This window comes from Budorcas taxicolor, chromosome 5 (genome assembly GCF_023091745.1).
Source record: "Budorcas taxicolor isolate Tak-1 chromosome 5, Takin1.1, whole genome shotgun sequence".
In the NCBI taxonomy this organism is placed as follows: domain Eukaryota; kingdom Metazoa; phylum Chordata; class Mammalia; order Artiodactyla; family Bovidae; genus Budorcas; species Budorcas taxicolor.
Window position 1 is genome coordinate 147,843,718 of NC_068914.1, and position 27,606 is coordinate 147,871,323.

General features: G+C 52.1%; 1 protein-coding gene across 1 annotated transcript in view; it reads left to right on the top strand.

Moving 5' to 3' along the window:
- The window catches only part of VWF (von Willebrand factor), a 122,437-nt gene that overhangs the window by 88,831 nt on the left and 6,000 nt on the right, over positions 1–27,606 (top strand). The window contains exons 38-47 of the mRNA XM_052641007.1: positions 1,867–2,066; positions 10,008–10,110; positions 10,448–10,522; positions 12,706–12,810; positions 14,199–14,404; positions 15,808–15,957; positions 19,252–19,362; positions 21,402–21,582; positions 22,446–22,486; positions 22,967–23,083. Coding sequence (XP_052496967.1) covers positions 1,867–2,066; positions 10,008–10,110; positions 10,448–10,522; positions 12,706–12,810; positions 14,199–14,404; positions 15,808–15,957; positions 19,252–19,362; positions 21,402–21,582; positions 22,446–22,486; positions 22,967–23,083 — 1,289 coding nt within the window. The remainder of the gene's footprint in view (positions 1–1,866; positions 2,067–10,007; positions 10,111–10,447; positions 10,523–12,705; positions 12,811–14,198; positions 14,405–15,807; positions 15,958–19,251; positions 19,363–21,401; positions 21,583–22,445; positions 22,487–22,966; positions 23,084–27,606) is intronic.

Here is a 27,606-nt window from a genome sequence, read left to right on the forward strand (position 1 = left end):
TGGCTTCTGCATCTTGAAATGATAGTTGGACTAGATGGCTAGATAACTTGACATGGTTTGGTGTCATTTGTGGGGGGGTGGGCCATGGCGCCAAAGAGCTCCTACACCAAGTCCTCTATGTCTCAGCACAGAAGGAATTCACCGAGAGGCAAAGTGATAGATAAGAAGTGATTTATTAGAGCAGGACACATGTGAGGTTTTACAAGCAAGTGGGCAAGGGGGTGCTCCACCCCCAAGAACTTACTGGGCTCCAGTTTTATAATCAAAGGAGAAGAGGGGAGGCGGGGGGAAGACCTTCCCTGTCTTCTTGAGTAGACATCATGCTTCTATCATCAGCTTCTCCTCCAGGTTGAGCAGGGTTTTCTTGTCCCTACCTGGTCAAGCTGGGTCCACAAATTGTTTTTTATGTGTGCAGAGAGCATGTCCTAAGGATCATAAACTTACTGAGCTCACTGGGCAGGGTGTGGGGCTCATGCCACCACTGTTTTATTATTTGGGGCCATGTCTCATGTTTCTGTCTCATGGTTTTGTTGCCAAGCAAGCCTGCTTGGTTTTGTGGTTAAGCAAACCTGTTTTCTGAGTCATCATTAACTTACAGGGGTCTCTGATATTTTCCCCACTTACAGTCCTCTAGTGGGATTAACTATTTCATCACCTACTTTGTTCCTTTACACTGTCCCTATCAAACCCCTAGGTGTGTTGGGGCTCTGGTTTTATGAGTCCCTCTGGCTGATACTGCCTCCTTTCAACCTGCCTGCCGATCAAGGAAAAAAGTTTAGTTTCTGAGTTACTGATTGCACCTTCTCTATTTATTAATTGTTGTACCTCCTGGCAATTTGTTGTGCATTTGGGCTTCCCAAGTGGTGCTAGTGGTAAAGAGCCTGCCTGCCAATGCAGGAGAGGCAAGAGATGCGAGTTGGATCCCTGGGTGGGGAAGATCCCCTGGAGGAGAGCATGGCAACCCACTCCAGGAGTCTTACCTGGAGAATCCCATGGACAGAGGAGCCTGGCAGGCTACAGTCCATGGGGTGGCAAAGAGTAGGACACGACTGAAACAACTTAGCATGCATGAGGAAAGTCTTTGGTGGTCTAAACGTTGGAAATCTGCACCACTGTGTTGGCACCGTGAAAATGTGAGGAAGGGGTCGGGTAGGACCAGAGTGTGAGAAGTGGGTCACTTTGTAGCTTCTCCCCAGGACATCCCTCCGTAGCTGTAGGTTCCTTATTTTTTTAAGTTGAAGAGAATTTTAAAAGCGTTAAATATACCCGTATTCAAAAAAGAACCGCAGAATTTCCTAAGGATCAAGGGTTCACATCATCAGGTGGGGTAAAATCTGGCTGCAAGGGAGGAAGAAGTAAAATTGTTTGTCATACAGCAGACCAGAGGCGGGCGGCTTCAGGTCTTTCCAGATCTCAACGTGGGTTCTAGTTCTCTGCTCCGTTCTCACGTGGGTTCGCTTCTTTTCCCGTGCTTTAAGATGGGGCTGTGGCCATCACACCCAGGTTCCAAGCAGCAGGATGAAGGGAAGGAAGGAGAAGGGCCAGAGGCACAGCTGTCTTTCAAAAAAAGATTCCTGGAAGCTGCACAAGAGTCTACACTTGCTCTAACAGTTCATTGGGCAGAACATAGTCACGTGACTACACTTGGTTGCAAAGGGTGCTGGGAAATGTAGTCCTTATTCTGGGTTGTCATGTGCCCCTCTTGAAAGTCTTTTTTCTATGGAAGATGGAGAGTGAAAATTGGTGGAAACTGGCTAGTTTCCATCCCAGCAAACTTGTCAGATGATCCAGCCGCCTTGAATCAGCGGTACCTGCTTCCCTCTGGTTGCTGTGGGCCCTGAGAATCATCCCCTTCTCTGTCTGCAGCTGTGTCCTGCCCGCCCTCCCTGGTCTACAACCACTGCGAGAGTGGCTGCCCCCGGCAGTGTGAGGGCAACTCGAGCTCCTGCGGGCACCATCCTTTGGAAGGCTGCTTCTGCCCTCCGCACCATGTGATGCTGGAAGGCAGCTGTGTCCCCGAGGAGGCCTGCACCCAGTGCGTCGGTGACGATGGCATCCGGCACCAGGTAGGAGCCAGCCCTCCGCAAGGGAGCTGCTTCTCACTGGCTCAGTGGTGGAAGCATTGACCCGTGATTGGCCCCTTCCAACCTTGGCAGCAGACCTAGGCTATTCCAGGCATCCCTGAGGGATGGGAGGCAGCGTGGCATAAAGACTCGGAGTCTGATGCACCTTGGTTCAAATTCCAGTCTATTGTGGGTTAGCTGTGTGATTAAACACCAGAGTGTAACAACCCATTATTACTACTAGTACTGTTTTTTAAAAAACATTTTTTGATGTCTTTATTGAATTTGCTGCATTACTGTTTCTGTGTTTTTGGCCACAAGATATGTGGGGTCTTAGTTTCTTGACCAGGAGTCAAACCTGCACTCCTTGAATTGGAAGGCAAAGTCTTTACCATTGAACCACCAGGGAAGTTCCTATTAGCACTATTTTTTATGATTATATTCACATAAGTAGAATGCTGGGAAAAGAATGGGATAGGAAAAGAATACTTTATATAGTGATGTCTACCATTATTAGGGGGTTCCCTGATGGCTCAGACAGTAAAGAATCTGCCTCCAATGCAGGACACCCAGGTTCGACCCCTGGGTTAGTAAGATCCCCTGGAGAAGGGAATGGCTGTCCACTCCAGTATTCTCGCCTGGAGAATTCCATGGCCAGAGGAGCCTGGTGGGCTACAGTCCATGGGGTCACAAAGAGTTGGACACGACTGAGTGACTTAACACTTTTTCACTTTTCACCATTTTTAAGATATATTATGTGCCTTGCATTGTACTAAGCACTCTGTGTTTATGTTTGAACATTCCAAGACGTGTTTTGCAGGCAGGGTACTGACAGTTACTGTCAATAAGAAGGGATGACAATACACTAGCTAAGCAAGTTAGACAGTTTCTTTATTGCTGGATTCTTTAGAGCTTTTGATGTACTGATGTCCATTGCCAGGTTTTGCTTCTCAGATTTATTAGACCATGGAATTGTACTGGGTTAGCCAAAACGTTTGTTCCTGTTCTTCCATAAGGTGTTATGAAAAAAGCCTAATGAACTTTCTGGCTAATTCAATGTGTGTGGTGGAGTGTGTGTGTGTGTATGTAGCATCCCCTTGGACTGGGGTATGTGTGTGTGTATAGTATCTCCTTGGATGTGTGTGTGTGTGTGTGTGTGTGTACAGCATCCCCTTGGACTAGGGTCCCACAGAACACACTTCGCTATCTTACATCATCTTATAAATACTCACGAAACCTCTTTGAGAAAATGAAAGTTTAGTGAACTTGGTCCCCTGCCCACGGATGCAGTTTGTAGGTGATGGGTTGGGAGCTGGAGTCAATATCTGAAGCTCTGCCTGACTCCCTAGAGCTTGCTCTTTCTGATATATGAAGTTACCCTTCGGCTAGGTCTCCTTTAAGCTGAGTTGCTTGGAAGTCATTTTGTCATCAAGTCATCAATTCCTTTAGCCCTTTAGGAGTCATTATTTTTAAAGGCGATTTATTTACCAAACTCTATTTATTTACCAACACCTTGGCCTCAGATGGCAGTCACTTCTCTCCAGAGTTGCCCACGTGTATATTATAGTCCCTGGGGCAGTGTGTGTCTGTGGGCATGGGTATGGTCCTGCCCTTCATTCTGGCAGCGATACCACAGAGCGTGCTAGAGGGGAGCTTGTTTGGCTTCTAGAGAAGGATGATGTGTTCTATCACCGTGGGCCACACTCAAGGCCTAACATCTCCATCATAACCGGGGAAGACCTTCATCACTAAGGGAACCTGGTTGATGACTTAACTGTATTTAGTCACAACTAGGAGAATGTTTGTGAAGCTAGCTAATCAACTGGAGAATGACGAGAATAGTATATCTACGATTACATGCTTTTGTCCCTGACATTTTAGCCAGGAAATGGACCGTTTCACTTGATTCTCCCCCCAAACTCCATAGGGTAATTATTACACATCTCATTGAATGGATGACGGAACTGTGGCTCAGATGGCAAGTGGTGATTTAAAAAGACCCTATTCACTATACCAGGTCAACCCTTAGGGTCCTAGGTTTGCCACAGGTCTCACTGAACTGTGAGCCAAACTCTGAGCTGACCGGGTGTCCATTAAGTGTGTGTCCATTAGGCTATTACTTGGATGGTTCCAGTGGCTCTGTTTTGTTGTTGGGTTTTATCTAGTTGAGCCCGTTTTTGTTTTCACAGTGTAGTCGATAAACCACGAGGAAAGCCCAGCCACTCTCCACTGCCATATTTCAACTTGCTAAATGAAGTGACTGTCTGTACCATAAGTGAAAGTGTTTGTTGCTCAGTTGTGTCCGACTCTTTGTGATCCCATGGATGGTAGCCACCAAGCTCCTCTGTCCATGGAGTTCTCCAGGCAATACTGGAGTGGGTTGTCATTCCTTTCTCCAGGGTATCTTCCCAGATATTCCCCCAAAGAGTTGACAAAACCTTACATTGCTCTCCCTGACTTGCCCAGTCCTAGGCTCCTACTGGGCACAGATGACATGTACCATTGCCCTGGTGGCTCAGACAGTAAAGCGTCTACCCGCAATGTGGGAGACCTGGGTTAAATTCCTGGGTCAGGAAGATCCCCTGGAGAAGGAAATGGCAACCACTCCAGTACTCTTGCCTGGAGAATCCCATGGATGGAAGAGCCTGGTAGGCTACAGTCCATGGGGTCGCAGAGTTGGACACGACTGAACGATTTCAGTTTGCTGTTGGTGGCAGGTATTCTCCGAGGGAGGCAGAAATGGTCTCTACTCCCTTCCTTGGCATCCTGGGATTGGAAGGAATGTCAAGTTTGTCTTTCTGGTTCCATGAGTTAGATGTCTGTAGGATGCTGAAAGCAGGAGGCTTGTGAATTTTATCTTAGGGTCCTTGGCTCTTTCCCTACTCCTTTCTGACCCCATTTCCCCTTTTCACTGCTCCCGACCTTTCAGTCCAACACATTGGAATATGTATCCAAGTCATATGAAGCGGGCGTTCAAACAGTGTGGTACTTTGATGTAGAAACGGTCTTAAAAATATATTTTAAAACCAAGCAACATAAAATCAGTTAATAAAACACTATGAAGGGAACACAGCCAGTGTTAGTTATTTCAGAAAATATAGTTTAAATGGATAAAAAAAATGGTTCAGCCACCTGCCATGTCATTAGTCTCATAGCAGAGAAAGAATAAAAATCTAATATGAAGAACATTCCCATTTAATGAATTTTCTTTAAACTGAAAACTAAAGTCTAGAAAACTTTTCTTTGGGGAAATAATTCAGGGTAGAAATCCCTCGTGCTAATGTTGGAAGGGCAAAATATTTACCAGTTTCCATAGCTCTTGTTTATGTTACAAATGCACTCTGCCTTTATAGTGGGCTCCGGAGGAATCCCGTGGACAGAGGAGCCTGGAGAGCTATAGTCCATGGGGTCACAAAGAGTCGGATATGACTAAGCACAGACACAGACACAGACACAGATACAGACACAGACACAGACACAGACACAGACACAGACACACACACACACACACACACACATTGGAGGAATCCAGAGCCCCCGTGCGTGGGTTGTGCTCACACACACACACACACACACACAGGAGGAATCCAGAGCCCCCGTGCGTGGGTTGTGCTCACACACACACACACACACACACAGGAGGAATCCAGAGCCCCCGTGCGTGGGTTGTGCTCACACACACACACACACGCACACACACAGGAGGAATCCAGAGCCCCCGTGCGTGGGTTGTGCTCACACACACACACACACACACACAGGAGGAATCCAGAGCCCCCGTGCGTGGGTTGTGCTCCCATCAGTTTGGGGGTTCCCCCACCCCACTGTGCGGGGCAAGCACTGCTCTAGCCCCTGGAGGACTGCCTTCATCACCTTGTCGGTCCACCCTGAGCCCGCTTCCCTCCCTGATCTCTGGTGTCAGTTCATTTGCATCTTGCCTCAAATCCTGGCTGGGGTGGACGGTGCTTGTGACTTGCTGAGTCCCTGGGTTCTGAAGACTTCCGTTTCCCCTTGCTGTACTCTCTGCAGGCTGTTCTTCTGTAATCTTTACTTAATCTTTAACGCCAGCCATCTGGCTTAACTTGTTCTGTCCGGGTAACAGTACTATACCAGCTCTGGAACCTGGGGACTGAGACAGGGCTGCCGTCTCAGGAGTCATCAGGAGTCGGCTTGTCCTGATACAGGAGTGCCCTCTGCCGGCCAGTTGGCTGCATAACCCTCCAGGTGTGTGGCCTCAGGGCCTTTTCGAAGCTCAGCCTTGGAGGCTTAAAAGGGCCTTTTCAGGAGTCAAAGATTCTCTGGCCTGAAGAGCTTCCTGGGACAATGGAAATGCCTGGAAAAGGAGATTAACACCTGATTTTGGTCATCTATTGTGATGTTGCCCAGGAGAGTTGGAAAGTTGTGTTACTCATTCTTAAATTTAACATGTCTGGAGTTCATTTTTAAAAAGAGAGAAAAAAACTAATATGTAAATATATATCTCCTTTATTTATTTTTAATTAATTTTTATTGGAGTATAGTTGCTTCTTTTGTGGGCTTCCCTGGTGGCTCAGTGGTAAAGAATCTGTCTGCCAATGCAGGAGACTTGGGGTTCGATCCCTGGGTTGGGAAGATCCCTTGGAGAAGGGAATGGCTACCCACTCCAGTATTCTTGCCTGGGAAGTCCCATGGACAGAGGAACCTGGTGGGCTACAGTCCACTGGGTCACAAAGAGTCAGACACGACTTAGTGACTAAACTACAAAAGTTGCTTTAGAGTGTTGTGTGTTAGTTTCAACTGTGGGCTTCCCTGGTGGCTCAAACGGTAAAGAATCCACCTGGATTGTGGGAGACCTGGGTTCAGTCCCTGGAATGGGAAGATCCCTTGGAGGAGGGCATGGCAACCCTCTCCAGTATTCTGCCTGGAGAATCCCCATGGACAGAGGAGCCTGGCCGACTATAGTCCATGGGATCACAAAGAGTCGGACACGACCGAGCAACTAAGCTTAGCACAGCACAGTTTCTACTATACAGCAAAGCGAATCAGCTATACTGATTTACATATAAAATGCCCTCTGTTTTGGATTTCCTTCCCATTTAGGTCACCACAGAGCATGAGTTGAGTTTCCTGTGCTATATAGGAGGTTCTCATTGAATATCTATTTTATACATAGCAGTGTATGTAGGTCAATCCCCGTCTCCCAGTTCATCCCACCCCCTTTCCCCCTTTGGTGTCCATACATTGCTTCTCTGCGTCTGGGTCTGCATCTCTGTTTTGCAAATAAGATCATCTCTCTATATAATTTCCTTTCTTATCTCACACCTTTGTTACGTAAATGTCTAAATATCCCTCGGTTTACGGTTTTCTTGGCATCACTATCAGTGTTAAAGAGCAGGAAGAGCCTGGACAGAGAGATGCCCTGGGAGACGTGAGTCGCCCCCTCTCTCCTCCACTCTGCCTGGCCTCCCGTGTCCTGTGTCCTGGGCCCCTGAGGTCAGCGTCCTCTGCCCCTCCCGGGTCTTTACAGCCACTGGGAGGAGCTGGACCTGTGGCCGCTGCACCCTGTTCTGCCTCTTGGTCCTTGTCCTGCCTTCTGCGCCTGCTTGCCGGCACCAGGCTGGTCCCTGTTGACCTGCTCACAAAACCTCAGGGCTGCACCTTGCCCTCCAAGTTCAGCACAGTCTCCCACAGTGGACAGACTCCCAGGAGGCGAGACCTCTCTGGAGCCCCCAGTCCTAGTGAACTCTTTTTTCTGCACTCCTGGGGCTCTTGAGCTCTATTGAGAGTTCCCAGACAGTGAACAGCACCAAAGGAAAACGCACAGTGTGATGAGTTTCGACAAGTGCCTGCACCTGTAAAGCCGTCATCATAATCAAAATAATGAAATTCCCATCGCCTCCAAAAGTTTCCTGAGCCTCCTTTTTAATACACCGTGCCCCCACCTCTCATCCCCAGGCAACCACTGGACTGGTCTCCTTTCTGTCATTGTAGATTCATTTATATTTTCTGGAATTTTATATAAACGGACTCAGGCAATATTTACTCCCCTTTTGCCTGGCTTCTTTCACTCAGCATAATATTCTTGAGATCCACCCATGCTTTGTGTTTTGTTGTTTGTTTTTACGGCTCAGTAGGATTCTGTGATGTGAATGCATCCCAATTGAGAGATCTCATTCAACTCTTCGTGGGTGAGTCCTGTTTCCTTGGCTTGACCATCAGCCATTCGAGGGCTGCGACTGAGTGCCTAGTGCTCATTACTCCCCCAGCCCTGCAGCGGGCCGGCTGAGCTGCGCAGCTGTGGTCTGGCGAGAGAGCAGATGTCCAGGGCTAGGATGCTGAGTCCACCTGGTCAAGCTCCTGGTCTGTGCCTTGGTGTCACCACTGGTCAGTATAGACGATGGTCATCCCCACCAGTGGTCAGTGTAGACGATGGTCATCCTCACTGGATACGGTTATTAGAAGGCGCATTCAGTGAGTCAGTGTGGAACCTTTGGGGAATTATCTTGAACATACTTCATGCTACCTGTTCCTAGGAAGGGGGCTTCCCCAATGTCTCAGCAGTAAAGAATCCACCTGCAGTGTGGGAAATGTAAGAGATGCAGGTTCGATCCCTGGGTTGGGAAGATCCCCTGGAAAAGGAAATGGCAACCCACCTCAGTATTCTTGTCTGAAAAATCCCACAGATAGAGGAGCCTGGCAGGCTATAGTCCAAAGGGTCTCAAAGAGTTGGACACAGCTGAGCGACTGAGCATGCACGCACATTACTGGGAGGCAGCTAAGCACAGTGTTGCAAAGTGGATTCTGGGTCCAGATCCTAGCTCCGGGCTGTGACGATGTGACCTGGGCAGGTGCCTCTGCTGTCTCCTTGGACGAGTGGGGATGACAATAAGGATGTCCTGGCTGTGAGGCTTCGGTGAGGATTAAATGAGGATTAAACGAGTAGTTTACATAAAGCCCTAAACTGTGCCACGTGGCACTGGCCCCTCAGATGTGAGCTCTTACATGTGTGCAGTGAGCAGACGGTGTCCAGGGAGGCCTCTGAGGTTTAATCCCACAGGAGGAAGGCAGCTGGGGGAGGGGTTACCTGGAGCTCTCCCATATCCTTCCTCTCAGTGGCTGATACTGATTGTGGACCATGGAAGCAGATGGGATAAGTGAGACCTTCCTGACCTGGGAATTTCTTAGTGGCCTTTTAGCTGCTGGATAAGAATGCATTTTATTCAGGATCGATTTCTCTGGAGTTTCCCTACATGGCTGAGTCTGAAGGGAGCCATTCTTGGCTCTGGGTTTGTGCTGTTCCCAGCCCTCTACTCCTCACATAGTCCTGGGAGGCAGGCTGAGGGGGTCCTCACCTTGCAGGGGAGGAAGCCAGGCATCGGCATCCAGGGGTGAAGCCTACATAGAAGTGGGGGATCCCCTGATTCAAAGCCCTTGTGCAGCAGGGGTATCTCCAGCCCTAAGGTCACTGCATTAGCCCCAGGTGACCCTTCATCTGGAAACTGCAGCCTGGTCTCCAAAGTCACTCCCAGACTCAACCACGTGGCTGTTCTGAGTTTTGCTGTCCCTGCTTCCATTCTTCCTGCTGCATAGTCTGAAGTCTGTTCCAGAAACAAAGGGAACCTTTCTCAGGCTGCAGCCCAGCTTCTTCTCTGGCTTGGGATGTGGCCAGGGGTGACACCAGAGTCCCTGTTTTCTTGCCTTACTTCATCTTAGCACCACCATCAGAAGGGCTGCAGTGAAAGCTCCATGTTTTCGGACACCTGTGGTTTGCCCTTCCCCCGAGTGTGCAAAGTGATGTGGGCGGCGCTGTGGGCTCCTCCTTCTCAGGACTTCCTGGCATCTGTCTGTCCACCCAGCTCATCTGCATGGCTCTAACCCTGGGGCCCCACCTGGGGAGACAGAGCCAGGGGTGGGGATGCCCGACTTCCATGAACTGGACTCTCTGTGAACCTTGTTCTCCCTCAGCTCCTGGAAACGTGGGTCCCAGACCATCAGCCCTGCCATATCTGCACGTGCCTCAGCGGGCGGAAGGTCAACTGCACGACACAGCCCTGCCCCTCGGCTGGAGGTGAGGCCCCCTCCACTCCCTGCCCCACCCCGCCACTGTCTCCAGAGCCGGGGGGCCAGATCCATACACAGATTACCTGTGCCAGCCCCCCTCCTTGCCTCTTGCACGTGGGTAGAGCTCTCGGGTTAGAGGGCCGGGGAGGCCTCTCCTGCTGTCCCCACCTTGACTCTCAGCCTGGTGTCCAGAGGGCGCATCTGAGCGGGGTGGCAGGACGTGCCAGGGAGACTCATTTGTCGATTGGCCAGCTGGTTGCCATGGCGCAGAGTCTGCGGGGGGCGGGGGTGCTGGGGGGTACCGTTATCTCTTCCTCTGACCTCTGTGGCCTCTTGTCCCCCAGTGCCCGTGTGCGGCCCATGTGAGGCGGCCCGGCTCCGGCAGAGCACGCAGCAGTGCTGTCCCGAGTACGAGTGTGGTACGTGTCACCCCGTGCCTTTCTCCAGGTCCAACCGCAGCCTAGCCTTGGAGGGCGAGGTGGTGGTGCTGAAGGGGACAGTGGGAGGGGCTCGGGGTAGATTTTCTAAAACCTGGAAAGAGTAGCCTCTGGAAAAGAGGATTTGCTTCCTGGAAAGATTCTGCAGTGACTTACCAAATGTAAGGTTTGAGAGCGTTAAGAAAGAATAGGGTGCAGTGTTCACAGAGGCCTTTTTTGCAGCAGCCAAGATATGCAAGCCACCTAAGTGCCCATCAACAGATGAGTGGATAGGGACCTCCTTGGCGGTCCAGTGGTTAAGACTCCATCCTTCCACTGCAGGGGCCATGGGTTCAATCCTTGGTTGGGGAACTAAAATCCCATGTGCCGTGTGGCCAAAAAAAACAGAAAAAAATACCCCAAACAAACAGATGAATGCACAAAGATGTGGTACATACATGCAATGGAATACTACTCAGCCATAAAAAGAATAAAATTTGACACTTGCAGCAACACAGATAGACCTGGAGGGCATGATGCTAAGTGAAGTGGGTCAGACAGAGAAAGACAAATACTGTATAATACCACTTATATGTGGAATCTAAAAACTGCAACCAACTAGTGAATATAGCAAAAAAAGACACAGACTCACAGATACAGAGAGCAAGCTAGTGGCTACCAGTGGGGAGAGGGGAGAGGGAGGGGTAAAATGAGGGGATTAAGAGATACAAACTCCTGTGTGCACAGTAGATAAGGTACAAGGACTTTATGCAGCACAGGGAATACAGCCCATATTTTTTGATAACTATAACGTTTAAAAATTGTGAGTATGCCAGAGTGACTGTAGAGAAGGCCACACGTGGACGGGCACCTTGATTTCAGCACGTTATTTGTCAGAGGGTTTTGTTATAGGATTGCAAACTACATTGTGAATAATGGGTGGAATGACAGTGTAATTAAATGAATCCAGAGCAGATGGAATTCTGGTTAATATGACGGGAAATCTCTAGTGCGCGGTCCTCATCCTGTCCGAGGTGTTTTTTAGCTGTACAGGCAAAGACATAAAACACAGGCTTGTGAAGTTTGCAGCAACAAAATCTTTGAGGGAGAGCAGGTAGATCAAGGCAGCGGGAGGACCTTGAAAAGAAATCATGAGACTTTGCTTTATGCTGATGAAATTTATCAAGGACAAACAGAAGCCCTGTCAGGAGACCTGACTGGAGAACAGTTTAGTAAACTGCTGGGACCTCATCCCAACGATCTTGGGTTATTAGCAGTAGAGGAACAGGCGGTCATTTAGTTCAAGGCTTTCATTTATGGACAGTACAAGGCTTCTTCAATGTCCCGGGCACTATGCCGCCATTATTTCAAGTCAGGCTTAGACTGGCCCTGTGTGGTGGACTTCCCACCTTACAGAAGGTGATCCTGAGGTCTAGAGGGTTCAAGAGACTTGGTCTAGATCTGGAGTCCCTGCAGATGATGAGAGTAATTAACATGAGTTTCTCCTATAGCTTGGATCTATCTATCTATCTGTATCTAATGATCATCTGTCTATTATGTATATATTTATTTATCATCACTTCCCCCTGCCCCCTCCTTGTCCCTCTATCTCCATCTTTACCTTTATCTCTGTCTCTACCTGCATCTCCATTTCTACCTATATCTCCACTCTCCGCCTGCATCTCCGTCTCTGTCTGCCCCTCCGTCTCTACCTGCACCTCCGTCTCTGCCTGCGTCTCCATCTCTACCTGCACCTCCATCTCTACCTGCATCTCCATCTCTGCCTGCACCTCCGTCTCTACCTGCACCTCCGTCTCTGCCTGCACCTCCGTCTCTGCCTGCACCTCCGTCTCTGCCTGCACCTCCGTCTCTGCCGGCACCTCCGTCTCTGCCTTCATCTCCGTCTCTGCCTGCACCTCCGTCTCTGCCTGCACCTCCGTCTCTGCCGGCACCTCCGTCTCTGCCGGCACCTCCGTCTCTGCCGGCACCTGCGTCTCTGCTTGCACCTCCGTCTCTGTCTTCATCTCCAGCTCTCTCTCTGTCTCCATCTCCAGCTCTGCCTTTATCTCATTGCCATCATGCGTGTAAACAGTGGAGGTCTCATGGGTAGAAATGTAGGGAACCACTCATTAGCACAAGAGTGGCCTCGCTGGACCCTGAGGGCGCATCCCTCCTCTGGCCCTCAGTGTGTGACCTGGTGAGCTGCGACGTGCCCCCGGTGCCTCACTGCGAAGACGGCCTCCAGCCGGTGCTGTCCAATCCCGGCGAGTGCAGACCCAGCTTCACCTGTGGTGAGTCCTCAGTCTGGGGGTGAGGAGGGGGCCATGCAGTCACTGTCCCCTGGCCTGGGACGGTGTCCTGTATTCTAGTGAGCTGAGTCTGGGCTTGGGGTGTGTCTGGAACAGAAGGGTCAGGGTCACACCTGGACTGAATCCTCTAAGACTCCTCCTAGCCACAGGCTGTGATGGGGGAGCAGGCGTGGGCACAGCTGCAGGCAACCCCCTCTTGGGTTTATTAGGAGGCAGTTGGACCTGAGATGCAGAAGCCTCCCTATCTCATCTTTATTTACTCCTATCCTCCTATAAACCATGGAGGGGAAGGAATGTACCCTTGGCTTGTCCTTGTCACTGGGTCTTTGTTGTTCAGTTGCTGTCATGTCTGGCTCTTTGTGACTCCATGGACTGCAGCACGCCAGGCTCCTCTGTCCTCTGTCTCCCAGGGTTTGCTCAAATTCATGTCCATTGAGTTGGTGATCCTATCAAACCATCTCGTCCTCTGTTGTCCCCTTCTCCTCCTGCCTTCAATCTTTCCCAGCGTCAGGGTCTTTTTCAATGGCTCTTCACATCAGGTGGCCAAAGTATTGGAGCTTATTCCCAAACAAATTTATAGATTTTTCACTTCCTGTATGTTTATCTATTTAAATTCTAAATATTACCAATTTAAGCCTAGGATTGGACTAAAGAAAGTCCTGGACATGTTAAGAAACCACATTCTGTGTTAAGCTACTGAGTATACCCACCTAAAGTCAATACCTACTTACTGTCCTGTTGATTTGGAATCTCACTTCAGTTCATAGATGGTAATCCTTGAGGGTGAGAAAACACTTTATATCTGGAAGAAGCTGGGGACAGGCAAAGACATGGGGTAGGGTTTGGCCTTGATGAAACGACACTGTGGCTTTGCTGTCTTTTTTCATTCATTGTTGTTGAAGGACCTAAAATTGTAGGGTATTTATTATTCCAGGTACTGAGATGGGAATAAGATCTCATCAGCTACCAGCTTGTAAAAATGCTAACCAGCGCCTGTGTGCCGGGGGTACCTGGGTCTTAGACATTCTGCATCTGTCCTCTCTGAGTATCTGCAGTTGAAAGAACCCCACCCCTTCCAGAGGTGCCTAGGAGGGTGATGGACTGGACACCCAGCAGCCAACTTCCTCTCTGTTAAAATAACATCACATTTCCCCTTTGGATTAGTGTCTTTACTCTCCTGCAGACTAACTATCTGCTTTGGGGTGTGATTGACTGTCCCAGGGCTCCTGAGTGGGGTTCACGTGTGTTTCTGACTTCAGTGGGGCTAGAGTTCCCAGGGACCTTGCATCCTAGCTGAATGCTGAGGAGCTTGGGCTGAGTGCAGGGCTCAGCGTGGCAGGACCAGGGCACCACTTGGTGCTGCTCCTCAGCCTGCAGAAAGGAAGAATGCCCGAGGGAGTCCCCGCCTTCCTGCCCCCCACACCGGATGCCCGCCCTTCGGAAGACCCGGTGCTGTGATGAGTACGAGTGCGCTTGCAACTGCGCCAACTCTACGGTGAGCTGCCCGCTGGGGTACCTGGCCTCCACCGTCACCAACGACTGCGGCTGCACCACCACCACCTGCCTCCCCGACAAGGTAAGGCTGCTTGGCTCTGGTTGGGATGATGGCCAGACACATGCTTCTCATGGAAGATGTGCCTTCCTGCCCAGATGAGTGCTGTGTGGCCTGGTGGGGGGTGGGCGGCATCAGCATTCTCTCTTAGCCTGATTCTCGTTAGCTCAGGGGGTACCCAGAGACTACCGTGTCTCAGCATGGTTGTGTGCTGAGGTTACAAACGTGGTGTAAGATACAGTCCTGCCTTTAAAGAGCTCCTTGTACAGAAGCTGGAAGACTGAGTGGGTATAGTGAAAGTGTTAGTTGCTCAGTCACATCTGACTTTTTGTGACCCCATGAACTACTGTAGCCCGCCAGGCTCCTCTGTCCATGGGATTCTCCAGGCAAGGATACTGGAGTGGGTTGCCATTCCCTTCTCCAGGGGATCTTTCCCGACCCAGGGATCAAACCCGGGTCTCCTCTGTTGCAGGCAGATTCTTTAGAGCAAGTTTAGGAAAATGGTTTTAACCTCTTTGTACTGTTATGATGTGAGTGAACATAGGCCCTGTTTGGAGCTTTGGAGGACACACTTGGGATCATTTAAAACCTGCCTTTAAGCCTCATGATCAAAGAGTTTCCTTGAGCATCTCACGCCGAGAAAATTAAGTCTGAGTGTGTGTATCACATGCACCCCAGGCTTAACCGTTCTACTGCTAATCAGCCACTGGGATCTCATGTCCCACGCTCCTTCCATAGTCTACAGTTCTTCCAAACAGGATTGTTGTGTCTCAAACACAGCTCGGACTCTGTGCCCGAGCCTTCATTTGATCCGTTCCTTGTCCTTTGTGGGCCTCAAGGGAGCACTCATTCATAGCCCCTGCCCACCCGTCCCTCACTTTCAGCCACTCCTCACGAGACAGAGGGCTATTCATGGTGGGTTCTGAGTCCAAGGACATCACTAGGTCTGAGAAGTAGGGTACAGCTTTCTGAGGGACACAGGAAGGAGTTTAATGCAGCGAAGGTAGCGGTGATAGTGAGTCAGGTCAGCCCGTGTATTATATCCCCACCCGGGGCCATGAAAGACTCACAGGGGGCCAGTCCAGGGGTCGGCTTTCCTAAGTGAGATGGGCAGGGGTGGGAAGAGGCCAGACCCTAGTGCGGGCAGAGACCATGCTGTTTCACTTACTGCTGTTGTCTCAGCACGTAGGGTAGCTTCCAACACGTAGATCCTCCGTCCATGGGATTTTCCAGGCAAGAGTACTGGAGTGGGTTGCCATTTCCTTCTCCAGGGGATCTTCCTGACCCAGGGATTGAACCTGAGTCTATCGGCATTATAAGCAGACGCTTTACCGTCTGAGCCACCAGGGAAGACCCCAGCAGATGCCCACTCACCTCTTATTTAGATGAACCGAGTGAATTCACTCACAGAAACCTTGCGTCTACAGGTGTGCGTCCACCGAGGCACCATCTACCCCGTGGGCCAGTTCTGGGAGGAGGGCTGTGATACCTGCACGTGCACGGATCTGGAGGATGCTGTGATGGGCCTGCGTGTGGCCCAGTGCTCCCAGAAACCCTGTGCGGACAGCTGCCAGCCGGTAAGGGGGAGCAACGCGGGGGCGGTAGGGACGGGGATCCCAGGAACGGGCAAGACAGTCCATTTAGGAACCTCTGGTTCAAGGCCAGAGGGGAGGGGCCAGGAGGGGAGTGGGGCTGGGGAACGGAAAGAGGCATGAGGCGAGCATCGCTCTGTCATCCTTCCATGACCAGTTCTCAGCTGATGGTCATCTCTGGCATGTGATCTTGAGGCCAGAGGGCTGGGGAGTCGATTTAAGCAGAGAGGTGGATTAACAGCCTAGAAAACAGGGCTTGGTTTTTTCCCTGTCTTTTCCCTTTTCAGGCATCTTCTTAGCCTAAACCTAGTCCAGACACGTGTTCTGAATTTTCTGAGATGGCCCTAGTGTCGGTGTAACATCGTGTCTCTACGTAGGGTGGTGATTTTTCAGACCAGGTTTATGATTTGAAGTACAGAAGTCGAGCTGTGTTTATAATTTGAGGTATAACTGGGAGTTGGAACCCTCCCCCAATTCAGGTTTTAATTCTTTTTGTGGTGGCCTGCCCACTAAGGCACCTGTGTACTTGGGGATGCTCTGTTCTTGTACAGTGAAGACTGGTCAGACTCTAGAGAAAGGGAACCGCAGTCTGCCGGGGGAATTGTGGGTTGAATTCTTCCTGCTGGTTTAAAGCTATTATTGTTAGAACAAGTTCACATGCCCAGTGCACAGGGAGGCCAAACCGAAACATCAGAGTTTGAGGCAGAGAAAGGTTTATTGCAGGGCTGCATAAGGAGACAGGCTGCTCTTGCCCTAAAAACCCCCAAGATCTCCTAAGGGTTTCAGCAAAGTATTTCTAAAAGCCAGGTGAGGGAGGGGGTCACAAGGTATGTGATCAGCTTGCACACAGTTCTCCGATGGGCTGAGCGAAGGAGCAGGTGGTGTCATAAGGGTGAACATGAGCAGTCCTTAGGCCCCAGGATGTGCTCATGGTCAGCAAGTGGTGAACAACTTCTGTTTGGTGGGGAGTTTTCACATTTGCAAAACAACTCAGAAAAAGTGCATCAAATATTGTTACCTAGGTACTTCAGGGAGGAGCTATAGAGGATGTGGGGGAGGCCCGTCTGTAGAAGCCCCACAGGGTCCTGCTCAGTTACATTATTATTATTGCTTTATTCTCAGTGGAGAATGTTGATCAGAGAAGTGGAGCTAGGACAGATCTGTACCTGCAACAGCAGCGGAGAGAAGGCTCTTGATGCTTTTTCAGACCTGTGTGTGGTTTGCTGATGGAGGGGAGGGCCTGAGAGTGAATCCAGAAGTGGGGACGTCCATTCAGTTGCCCCACGGCTCTCCCTGCTTGGCTGGTGCTGTGGAGGAGCAGGCCTGGGAGGCCCCTGGGAGGGGATGACGCTGTGGGATCCAGGGGTGCCTCTGGGGAGCGCCCATCCGTCTCCATCTCCTCCCACAGGCCACAGGAGGCAGCGGGAGTAATGTGCTATTGGGTGAAGAGAATGCTGCTCAAGGTCGTTTTTATAAAATTGGTCCCCAGTATGTTTTGTGTTTTGGTAGGGAGGTTTGTTTGTTTGTTCTGACTGTGATGGGTCTTTGTTGCGGTGCGTGGGATTTCTCAGCAGGTGGGGGCTGCTCTCCAGCTGTGGTGCGCGGGCTTCTCACTGTGGTGGTTTCTCTTGTGGAGCACGTGCTCTAAGGCGTATGGCCTTCAGTAGTTGCAGTAGGCGGGCTCAGTAGTTGTGGCTCATGGGCTTCAGTGTCCCTTGGCAGGTAGAATTTTGGCAGACCAGGGATTGAACCCGGGTCCCCTGCATTGGCAGGTGGATTCCCGACCACTGGACCACCAGAGAAATCTAAGCCATTAGCTCTTATTCATCCTCATGATTCTCCTCCAGAAGGAAGAAGAGGCAGGGCTGTTCTTCCCACCTGTTAGAAAGCAGAGGGGTTGAAGTTGGCTGAAAGCAGAGGGATGTCGTGCTACGGATCATCGGAAGCCAGCAGATGGGGCGAGTCCTGACTCCTAGCCTGGGGCTGTGCGGTAGGCTGGCATAGCTGGCATAGCTGGCAACAGGGTTGATTTCCTTTAGGACTGACTGGTTTGGCCTCCAGCTGCAGGATAACTAATGAGATCTCAGCTGTTAAGACTGAGAACAGCTTGCCAAGCACCGCTGTGGCGCGGGCGGGGTGTCGTCAGCTCCCGTGGAGATGGTCCTCAGGCTCCCAGGCCCCCGGGAGAGGCAGTAACTGGGCTGTTGCTGAGTATCAAGCACGCGCTGTGACTCGGTGCTGCTCGTGAGCGCGCAGGGGGAGCGGAGCGGGGGTGGTGCCCACGCCCGTCCCGAACACCCTCCTCTCCGAGATGCCGCTTAGTCCTGGGTTCCGGCCCCTCCCACCCCCCCCCCCCCCGCCCCGGGACAGCCTCGCACATCACCGTTTTGTCTGTTCTTTGTACGTTGCTTCTGTGTTCTTGGTGGAGGGTTCCAATCCAAGACCCCCATGCTTTGGCCAGATGGAGGACCTCCAAGAGGAGGATGGGTTGGCAGACTTCCGCCTTGCAGGATGCTGGTCTCCCTGGCCAGCTTTCCAGGGACAGTTGGTCTCATCTCATGGTGTCCTATAAACTACTAGGTCAGTGCCAAGTGGTGACCTGGGGAAGCCCAGCTCTGCAGGTTACTGAGAGGTCCTGGGGTCAAGGTGCTCATCTCGTGCAGGTAACTCGCCCTGTTAGGGCAGAGCCCAGACTCCAGGCATCCTGAATGTTCTCCCCTGGTCTAGACTTGGGCCATGATAAATGTTGGGTCAGCTGGCAGCTGCTGCATGAACTCTGAACGTCTTTAAAACCCCTGTGGACTGACTCTTGGGGCTTCCCTGGTAGCTCCATAGTAAAGAATGCCCCTGCCAGCGCAGGAGATGCAGGTTCGATCTCTGGTCCAGGAAGATCCCCTGGAGAAGGAAATGGCTACCCACTCCACTATTCTTGCCTGGAGAATTCCATGGACCGAGGAGTCTGGTGGGCTACGTCCGTGGCCTCTCAAATAGTCAAACATGACTGAGCAACTGAACAACAACAAGGACTGGCTCCTGGTTCAGAGTGGACGCTTGCGGAGGGCAGGGTTGGATCTGGATGGATGGTGTGAGACCCGTAGTGATTCAGTGGGTGATGCTTCCTGACCACTTAGCATGATCGTGGGGCCGGGGGAGCGCAGAGATGAGGAGGTCTGGCTGTCCTCTGCAAGCCCCGGAGCTCCGAACACCTGCCGCGGGGACCAGAGCACCTGCATCTTTGCTGCCAGCTGTCCTGACACGCCATCCTTTGTGTGTTTTCAGGGTTTCACCTACGTCCTCCACGAGGGCGAGTGCTGTGGAAGGTGCCTGCCGTCGGCCTGCGAGGTGGTGACCGGCTCCCCCCGGGGGGACTCCCAGTCTCAGTGGAAGAGTGTAGGTCTGGGCCAGGCTGGGTGGGTAGGAGGCTGGGGGCCGGGCCAACCTCATCGGGGTCCAGGGCTGGCCTTGGTTTCGATAAGGCAGATGCTCACTCCCTACCGTTTGCTCTCCCTATGGCGAGTTTAATGTAGCTGTTGGTTTATCCAGATGTCAGCTGGGGAACTAGTTAAGGTTGCCTCAGACCTGGAGAGGAGCCCAGTGCTCTCTCTATGAGTTCTGTGAGCTCCTAGGGGTGGGGGTTATGTTCTCCTGTTCATCTGTGAACCTGAGGACCCTGATGGTTGGTGGAGGTCTGTGTGATGGCCCAGGCAGGGTCCTCTGACCTTGTCACTGATTTCCGTTGGAGAAATTTACAGTCCAGAGAAGCAAACAGTGTTTCTGTCCCCAGACTCCGCAAGCTACTTCTGCAGCTCTGGCCGTGGCCCTTGACCATGCCAGTGGCCCCCCTCCCCCATCCCTATCGTCTCCTGTCTGGCCTCCCATCCCCAGATCCCCCTCCCTGAACCAGAGCAGCCTAGCTTTTCCTTTGTGGCCAGAGGCCCTCACGCTGGCTCTGGAGCCGTTTTCTGAAACACAGAGGATCCTTCCTTGGGAGTCTTAGCCCAGATGCTGGGGTATGAACAGACCTTTCACTTGGGCTGATATGGATAAAGTGGAGGTGCTGAGCCCTGGGATCCTCAGGAGGCAGGTGCTGGGGTGGGTGTGAGGTGCACCTGGGGGCCTTCCCCTTCTCAGTCCTCCAGGAAGACCAAAACACACTCTGTTTAGAAGGAGCACAAAGGGTTAACTGTCTTGCCCTGGCCACGCACATCTCCTGCCCTGGCCCACCGGCCTCTTCCTCCTCGGTGGTGACAGAGGGACTTGCTGAGTTCCCCACGAGGGGTCCCACCTCGCTCTTCTAGTCCTGGTCCCTGGGGATGTCCCTGCTCCATCCCTCCTCCCGGCCTGTCAGGCTGCCTGCTCCCCATCACCCCAGAATCAGGCTGGTTTTGCGAATCCTCCCCAGGGTCAGAGGCTGCTGTGTCCTGGGGGTGGGGGGAGCTGACAACTGGTACCTTTGAGGCTCAGCACCCTTCCCTCCCAGCCACTCATCTGCCTCCAGGGCTCACTCACCTCTGACAGCAGTGTTTACAAAGAGCCTTCTTCCCCCAGTTCAAGTCTCCCTCTGACCTGTAAGACTTGGGGATCAGAAGTGGCTCTGGAACACGAGGGACCAGCGGGAGTTGGTGGGGACGGGGCTTCTTAATGCATATGGTGTCCAGGGCTCAGTGGGTTATTGATCAGAGTCGAGTGTGGCCTGCAGCAGGAAGGTGTGTTCAGGGTGAGTCAGAAGGGGGTCAGGACAGAGGCTGCAATCTGGGCACTCTCAGCTCCTCCTCTGAAAAGACGAGAAAGGGAACCAGGCCCGAAAGAAGCTGCCGGGCCTGGAGCATGCCGACCGGGCACCCCTGCTCGTGAGTCTGGAAGACACTCACACAGACTGGTCAGAAACTCTGGGGGACTTTCTGAACCATGTTCTGGACACTTGGTGCTCCTGGATGGTGGAGCCAGCCCGTGGGGACAGGCCACCCATTGCAGCCTGGAGGCCTGGGGACAAATTGCAGGGCTGAGGGCCAGATGCCAGCATCCCATCCTCAGAGGGAGGCCATGTGAGGCTGGGCAATGGGCTGGGTTCCCCCGACCCCCGCGTCTCCCCTCTGCTGTCTCCCCACGCCGCTGTTCCTGGTCGCTCAGCTCCCAGGCGGGCTGAGGGTGGAGGGAGCACCCTCTGTCCTCAGCTGCCTCCTCTGGTGGCTCAAGACTGTCTTGGGAGCACACGTGGCTTTGAGCTGGGCTCTTGGTCGGGGGGACTCTGACCCAGACTCACTGAAGGACCTGGCTGAGCTGTCATTCCCTCCAGGGGCCTCCCCCCGTGGGCAGGGCTTAGCTGTGGAGCCAGGCTCACCTCCAGGGCCCACCCCAGCTCCTGAGGGGACCACCCACTCCCAGTGGGACCTCGGGCCCCACGACCCACTCGGGTGCTCTGCCCACAGGTTGGCTCTCACTGGGCCTCCCCTGAGAACCCCTGCCTCATCTATGAGTGCGTTCGAGTCAAGGAGGAGGTCTTCGTGCAGCAGAGGAACGTCTCCTGCCCACAGCTGGACGTCCCCATCTGCCCCTTGGGCTTCCAGCTGCGCTGTCAGACCTTGGGATGTTGCCCCGCCTGTCGCTGCGGTAAGACATGCCACCAGGCCAGCCTCCAGGCCTCCCAGCCCTCCAGAAAGGCTCCGAAGGGCTCCTGAATCCTTGCCTCTGGAGCAGCTTAGGGAAATGGGCAGGATCAAATCTTCCTGTCCTTTCCTAATGTTTGGGGAGAAAGCAAATGAGAGGAGAGAAGTAGGACTATTCCTGAAGGTCATCCCTGAGCTTAGTGCTGGCTTTGTACTGTGTCTCACGTCATCCCATGACGATCTCAGTGAGTACTGTGATACCTCCACTTGCTCACCTGAGTGGCAGAACTGGGACTGGATCCAGGCTTCTCTGATTCTAGAAATGCCTTCTCTATCATTCTTCTGGAGAAGGTATTCCAGCTATCCATCTCCTAACCCCACCAACCAACCAATCAACCAACCAACCAATCAACCAACCCACCATCAACCAAGCAACCAACCAACCAACCAACCAAATAAGCAATCAGCCAAACAACCAATAACAGCAGCAACAGCAAACAACTCTCACCACCTCCTGCCCTGAATTCTTTGTGTGATTTTATTGTGGGACTTAGTTTCCAAAGCAGATTTTTATTCCTTCACAAGCGCAGCACCCTCTCTCTTGCCCCGTCAGTGTGAATCACTTAAACAAGTACCCTCCCCTCCAGGGCTCCAGGGGGCTGGAGGGTGGGGAGCAGGCAGCTGCCCATCCTTGGGGGGCCTGGGGTCAGTGTGGCCACGTAGGCAGGAGGACCCACAGTGCCTGGCGGGGGTGGCAGGAAGGACTAGCAGGTGGAGGGGAGAGGCCCAGCCCAGCAGAGCAGCCGGGTTGCAGGTCTCCACCAGGTGTGTTCCGATCACTCATGCCCTGCGCCTGTCTCTCCCCAGAGCCTGTGCAGGCTTGCGTGCTCAACGGCACCATCATCGGGGTGAGCTGATGCCTTCTCCCCAGGGGGGCAGGGACAGGGGCTGTGTGGAGGGTGGGCAGCATCTGAAAGTGCAAATGACAGGACGCAGAGTGATCTGCTCCACCCACACTTCCCTTGCCCCTAGGGCTTCCCAGGCATCCTGGAGTGGAAGCCCCAACTCTCCAGGGCCTGGATCCCACCCTCGCCTTCTAGTGCTCACCTCCCGGCCCCTCAGCCCCCAGGCACAGGAGATGCCAGTCCGTCCCCTCTCCCTCTGCCCCAGGGAAAGCCCTCACTCTCACCACTGCCATCCTTGAGGGGGGAGGGTCGGGGAAGGAGTGGCCTCTGGGGACCAGAGGAGAATTGGGGTGATGATGGCTCCTAGCAGCTTTGAGCAGCCGGGCCCCACACCTAAGACAGATGGCTCATGGGGCTGAGGCCAGTCGGGGGTTGGGGGACCGGGGTGCCAGGAGGCCTGACCCTGGTCCCCTCTGGTTCCAGCCCGGGAAGACTGTGATGGTTGACGCATGCATGACCTGCCGCTGCACCGTCCAGGCAGGGGTCGTCTCCGGATTCAAGCTGGAGTGCAGGCAGACCACCTGCCAGGCCTGCCCTGTGGTAAGAGAGGCTGCAGTTGGTGGGGATCGGGGCTGGGCGGGGGATCAAATGGGTACTTTTAGGACCCAGGCAATGGGACCTCACCAGGATCTTTAAATAAAAACTTTCATGATTTTCTGATTATGTCCAGGAAGGGACTAAAAGTCACCTACCCAGATTGCATTTCTCAGAAATAATTATAATTTAGTTTTGTACATTTAAAACATTTTTTTCATGTATTTGCAAGGCTGCGACCATATTCACAATTCTGTATTCTTCTTTAGGCAACTTTAAGTAACATCACTACTGATCTTTGAAAGCATTAAAAATCAGTCAAATATTTATCTGGCAGTTACCAGTTAGCCCACAGTTATTTATCGGACACTTGTCACGTTCTCTGGAGTGGACCTGCCTCAAAGTATCCTTTTATTATTGCACATTGTTGTCCGACTCTTTGTGACCCCATGGACTGCACCCTGCCAGGCTCCTCTGTGCTTGGGGTTTCCCAGGCAAGAGTACTGGAGTGGGCTGCCATTTCCTTCTCCAGGGGATCTTCCTGACCCAGGGGTTGAATCCAGATCTCTGGCATTGCAGGCAGAGTGTTTACCACTGAGCCACCAGGGCAGCCCTACTGGACACTGGGGTGGTCTAAAATAGTTCACCCCGATTCTGCCAGGTCACGATGATGCTGTTTGCTTCGAACACCTCCACGGGTGGGATCTGGGACGTGGAATCCTCACTTCTAGTGGAGTAGAGGAGAGCAAGCACTTCACTGGTCTAATCATGCCTCTTAGCAAACCCTCCTCCCCCGCACAGAGCTGCACCCAGTGCTTAGGAGGATGCCTTGGCTTCTCCCGCAGGCTGCCCCTTGCATTTGGGGCTCCTGCTGTCTTAGAAAATACAGTTGGTCGGATGAGTTTCTTGTGAGCTGGATGCACAGAATACATAATGTAACCACTCTTTTAGGTGGTGGAGCAGTGGGTGGGGGCTGGACGGTTCCTGGAGAGGAATCTCTTATGGAGGAGCAATGCAGTGGCCAGAGGGGAGGGGCGGTGGGGGGAGGGATGAGGAACACTGGAGCCGGTGCGGTCAGCACTCTTGAGGACAGGTGTGTTCTGCACCTGGGCGCTGTGTGAGGCTCCAAGGAGGGGCGTAATAACATGGGGAATGAAGGGGTCTATAGGATGCACATTGTTTCTGATAGAATGGCTCAAGGAGAACATCCCTGCCTCAGGAAGAAGGGAGTGAAATATGTGTTTTTGCTTTTTTAAAATTTAAAATCCCAGTTTTAGGGTTTCCAGTGCAAGTGTGGGTCTGTGAGACAACTCCCCTGATACATCTGGGCTTGAATATGGGAAGGAATGATGCTGTCTGAAGTCTGTGGCACCCCTTAACCTGGTCGATGGAATTACAATCCATGCCAGGAGAGGGAGGTCCACACCCACTGTCCTGCAGGAAGCGGTCAGGGGGATGAGCATGCTCTTTACTGGCGCCCTCTGGTGGTCAGAGGGTGGCACAGTCACCTCCTCTGCATCCATAGTGAAAGTGAAGTCGCTCAGTCGTGTCTTCTGACTCTTTGCGAACCCATGGACTGTAGCCTACCAGGCTCCTCTGTCCATGGGATTTTCCAGGCAATAGTCCTGGAGTGGATTGCCATTTCCTTCTCCAGGGGATCTTCCCAACCCAGGGATCAAACCTGGGTCTCCCGCATTGTAGACAGACGCTTTACCGTCTGAGCCACCAGGACACCCAGTTTTAGAATCCAGTCTAGACATAGGTTTCTAAATATTTTTAAATCCACAGCCCACTTTGATCTTTGTGCTTCTCCACTTCTCCAAAAAAATTGCCTCTCCCCAGGGCAGTGTGGGCTTCCCTGGTGGCTCAGATGGTAAAGAATCAGTCTCCCAGTGCAGGAGATCGCGGTTTCAATCCCTGGATGGGGAAGATCCCCTGGAGAAGGCAATGGCAACCCACTCCTGTGTTCTTGCATGGAGAATCCCATGAACAGAGGAGCCTGGAAGGCCACAGTCCATAGGGTCACAAAGAGTCAGACACAATTGAGCAACCAAGCACATCACACACACACACACACACACACACACACACACACACACACAGGGCAGTGAACTCACTTCCTCCCCCTTGAGATCCCGGAGATTAGCTCTGCGGTTGTCTCTGCCTCATATGCCCCTTCTCACTCAGCATCCTTTCCTGCACCTCCAGGAGGCCTCCTGCACGTGGGGAGCTGTGCTGGGTCAAGTTTAGGTCAGTCTGTTTGAACTGCAAATGTCAGATGGAACTGTTAGCATCACCAGAAACGTGGGCCCTCTGTCCCCTCCAGGGGAGACAATGCTTCTACCTCAAGGCGCCCAGCAGCCGGTGGTCTATGCTGGTGGTCTGTGCTGGTAGAGATAAAGGAATGCAAGGGGAAGAGACATGACCCTGACTGGGAGCACTGAGAAAGCCTCCTGGAGGAGCATGACCTTGGATTGACCTTCAGCAGTGACCACCCGGGAGGGGCAATGGGGACAGACTGGCAGATTAGCAAGAGAAAGGGCGGTGGCTTTTTAAAAGTAGTTTCTCTTTTTTAAAGGCTTTTAAAAATAGTTCTACTAGATATTGCAATTATTTTTTAAAGTAGATAAATTAAGGTTTTTAGTTGGAGTTTCAACATCAAACTCTCAAACATTACTACAATGAATAGACAGAGAGGTAGAAGGATACAATAGAGCTGAAAAGCGCTATGGACCAATTCAACGTAGTTAAGTTTTATACAATGTTCACACAACAGTAGGATACAAAATTCTGTTCAAGTTCCCACGAACTATAAACCAGGAGACACTGGAACATATCCAGGGACATAAAACAAGGTGCAAAAACTTCATGGTCTAAAGAAACCATACAGACTCTGTTCTCTTAACACTGTGGATTAATGTTAGAAATCAATATCAAAGGAGGTTTGAAAATAACCCACATAGTTTCAAGTGCAAGGTTTAAAATATTTTATTATCACTGTGCGAATGTGCTAAGCCGCTTCAGTTGTGTTTGACTCTTTGCGACCCCATGGACCGTGAGTCTCCAGGCTCCTCTGTGTATGGGATTCTCCAGGCAAGAATACTGGAGTGGGTTGCCATGCCCTCCTCCAGGGGATCTCCCTGACCCAGGGATTGAACCTGTGTCTCTTATGTCTCCTGCATTGGCAGGCGGATTTTCTTTACAGCTAGCACCACCCGGGAAGCCCATATTCACTATTCATTATGAGTTGTAAACTGCGCATAGGACCGATGTTAATAAATATATTCACAAGAGAAGAAAGTTTAAAAAGAGGGTGAGAAAAGGAAAATAGAGTAAGGGCAGTGGGGAGATAGGACTGGGGTCCTTGAGTGGCCGACACAGTTTGTGAAAAGGGCTGGGAGACGCCTGTGAGAAGAGCCTGGGGGCATCCCTGGCCAGGGGAGCAGGGCTCATTGGCTGCTCTGACCTGTGAGTTCTGTGGTTGGTGGGACGCCTGGCCCTTCCTGATTGGATGCTGCAGCGAAAGCCCGGTCAGCTCTGCCCTCCTCCTGGTCCACCTGCAGGCGGTGCAGTGGGTGTCCGGTCAGCAGTGGCCGGAAGCCCAGCAGCGCTCAGACACACCTGTCACCCGTGCGCCTCTCAGGGTCTCTTCTCTCTCCTGCGAGTGAGGTCAGCCTGCTCCCTCGCCTCCCCTCCCTCCTTCCCCAGTCCACTGCTCCTCTGAAATCACTGCCCTCTCCTCTCACCTCCCACCCCATCCTCCACCTCCTCCTGTCCCTTTCCCTCCCACGACGCCCCCCATCTTTCCTCGTCCTTGGCTTCGCCATTCCCTTGGCCCCTCTGGGGCGTGGATAGAGCCTCCACAGCCTCATCTCTTCACTTTGCAACCCCCTCCTCAATTTGTCCCCCACCCAGCAGCCTCCTGTCTCCTGTAAAGATTTTGGGCTGAGTAGAAGGTATTTCCTAGTCTCTTCTAGCACTCACTAGAAAATGCCCCAATCCAGGCTCCTATGAAATCCTGTCTGACGTCAACCGCATTTTATTTCCTCATTCTGATAATAACCAGTTGCATGCATTCATGCTGTTTTCCCCATCTCTCTCTTCCTCTCCCATTCATCACGGTCCACACCTTCAGGAATCGTGTGATTTTGAAAACACGGCTAAAGCTCACCCCACGGCCTCAAACATCAGCAGCATTGTGTGTGTGTAGCCGGGGCCCATCCAGTCGCCCTGTTCCGCTGGAAGCTCAGTCCTCACTGGCTTTCTCTATAGCCTCCCTGATGGGTTCAGTGCACACGCACAGGCTCCTCACCTCCCTGCTGGTTAGGAGCCTTCAGTGTCTGTGCAGTCAACACGGGAGCCCTGTGAGACAGCCAGGCCTTCTGCCCGGGACTCCAGACTGACCTGCTAGAGAGTCACAGCAGGAAAACCTCAGGCCCCCAAGGAATGAATCTCTTAAGTGGTCATTACTAAATGCAGCAAAGTGAAAAAAGTGACCCCGTAGCTGGCTTTCACATAGCTAAATGTAT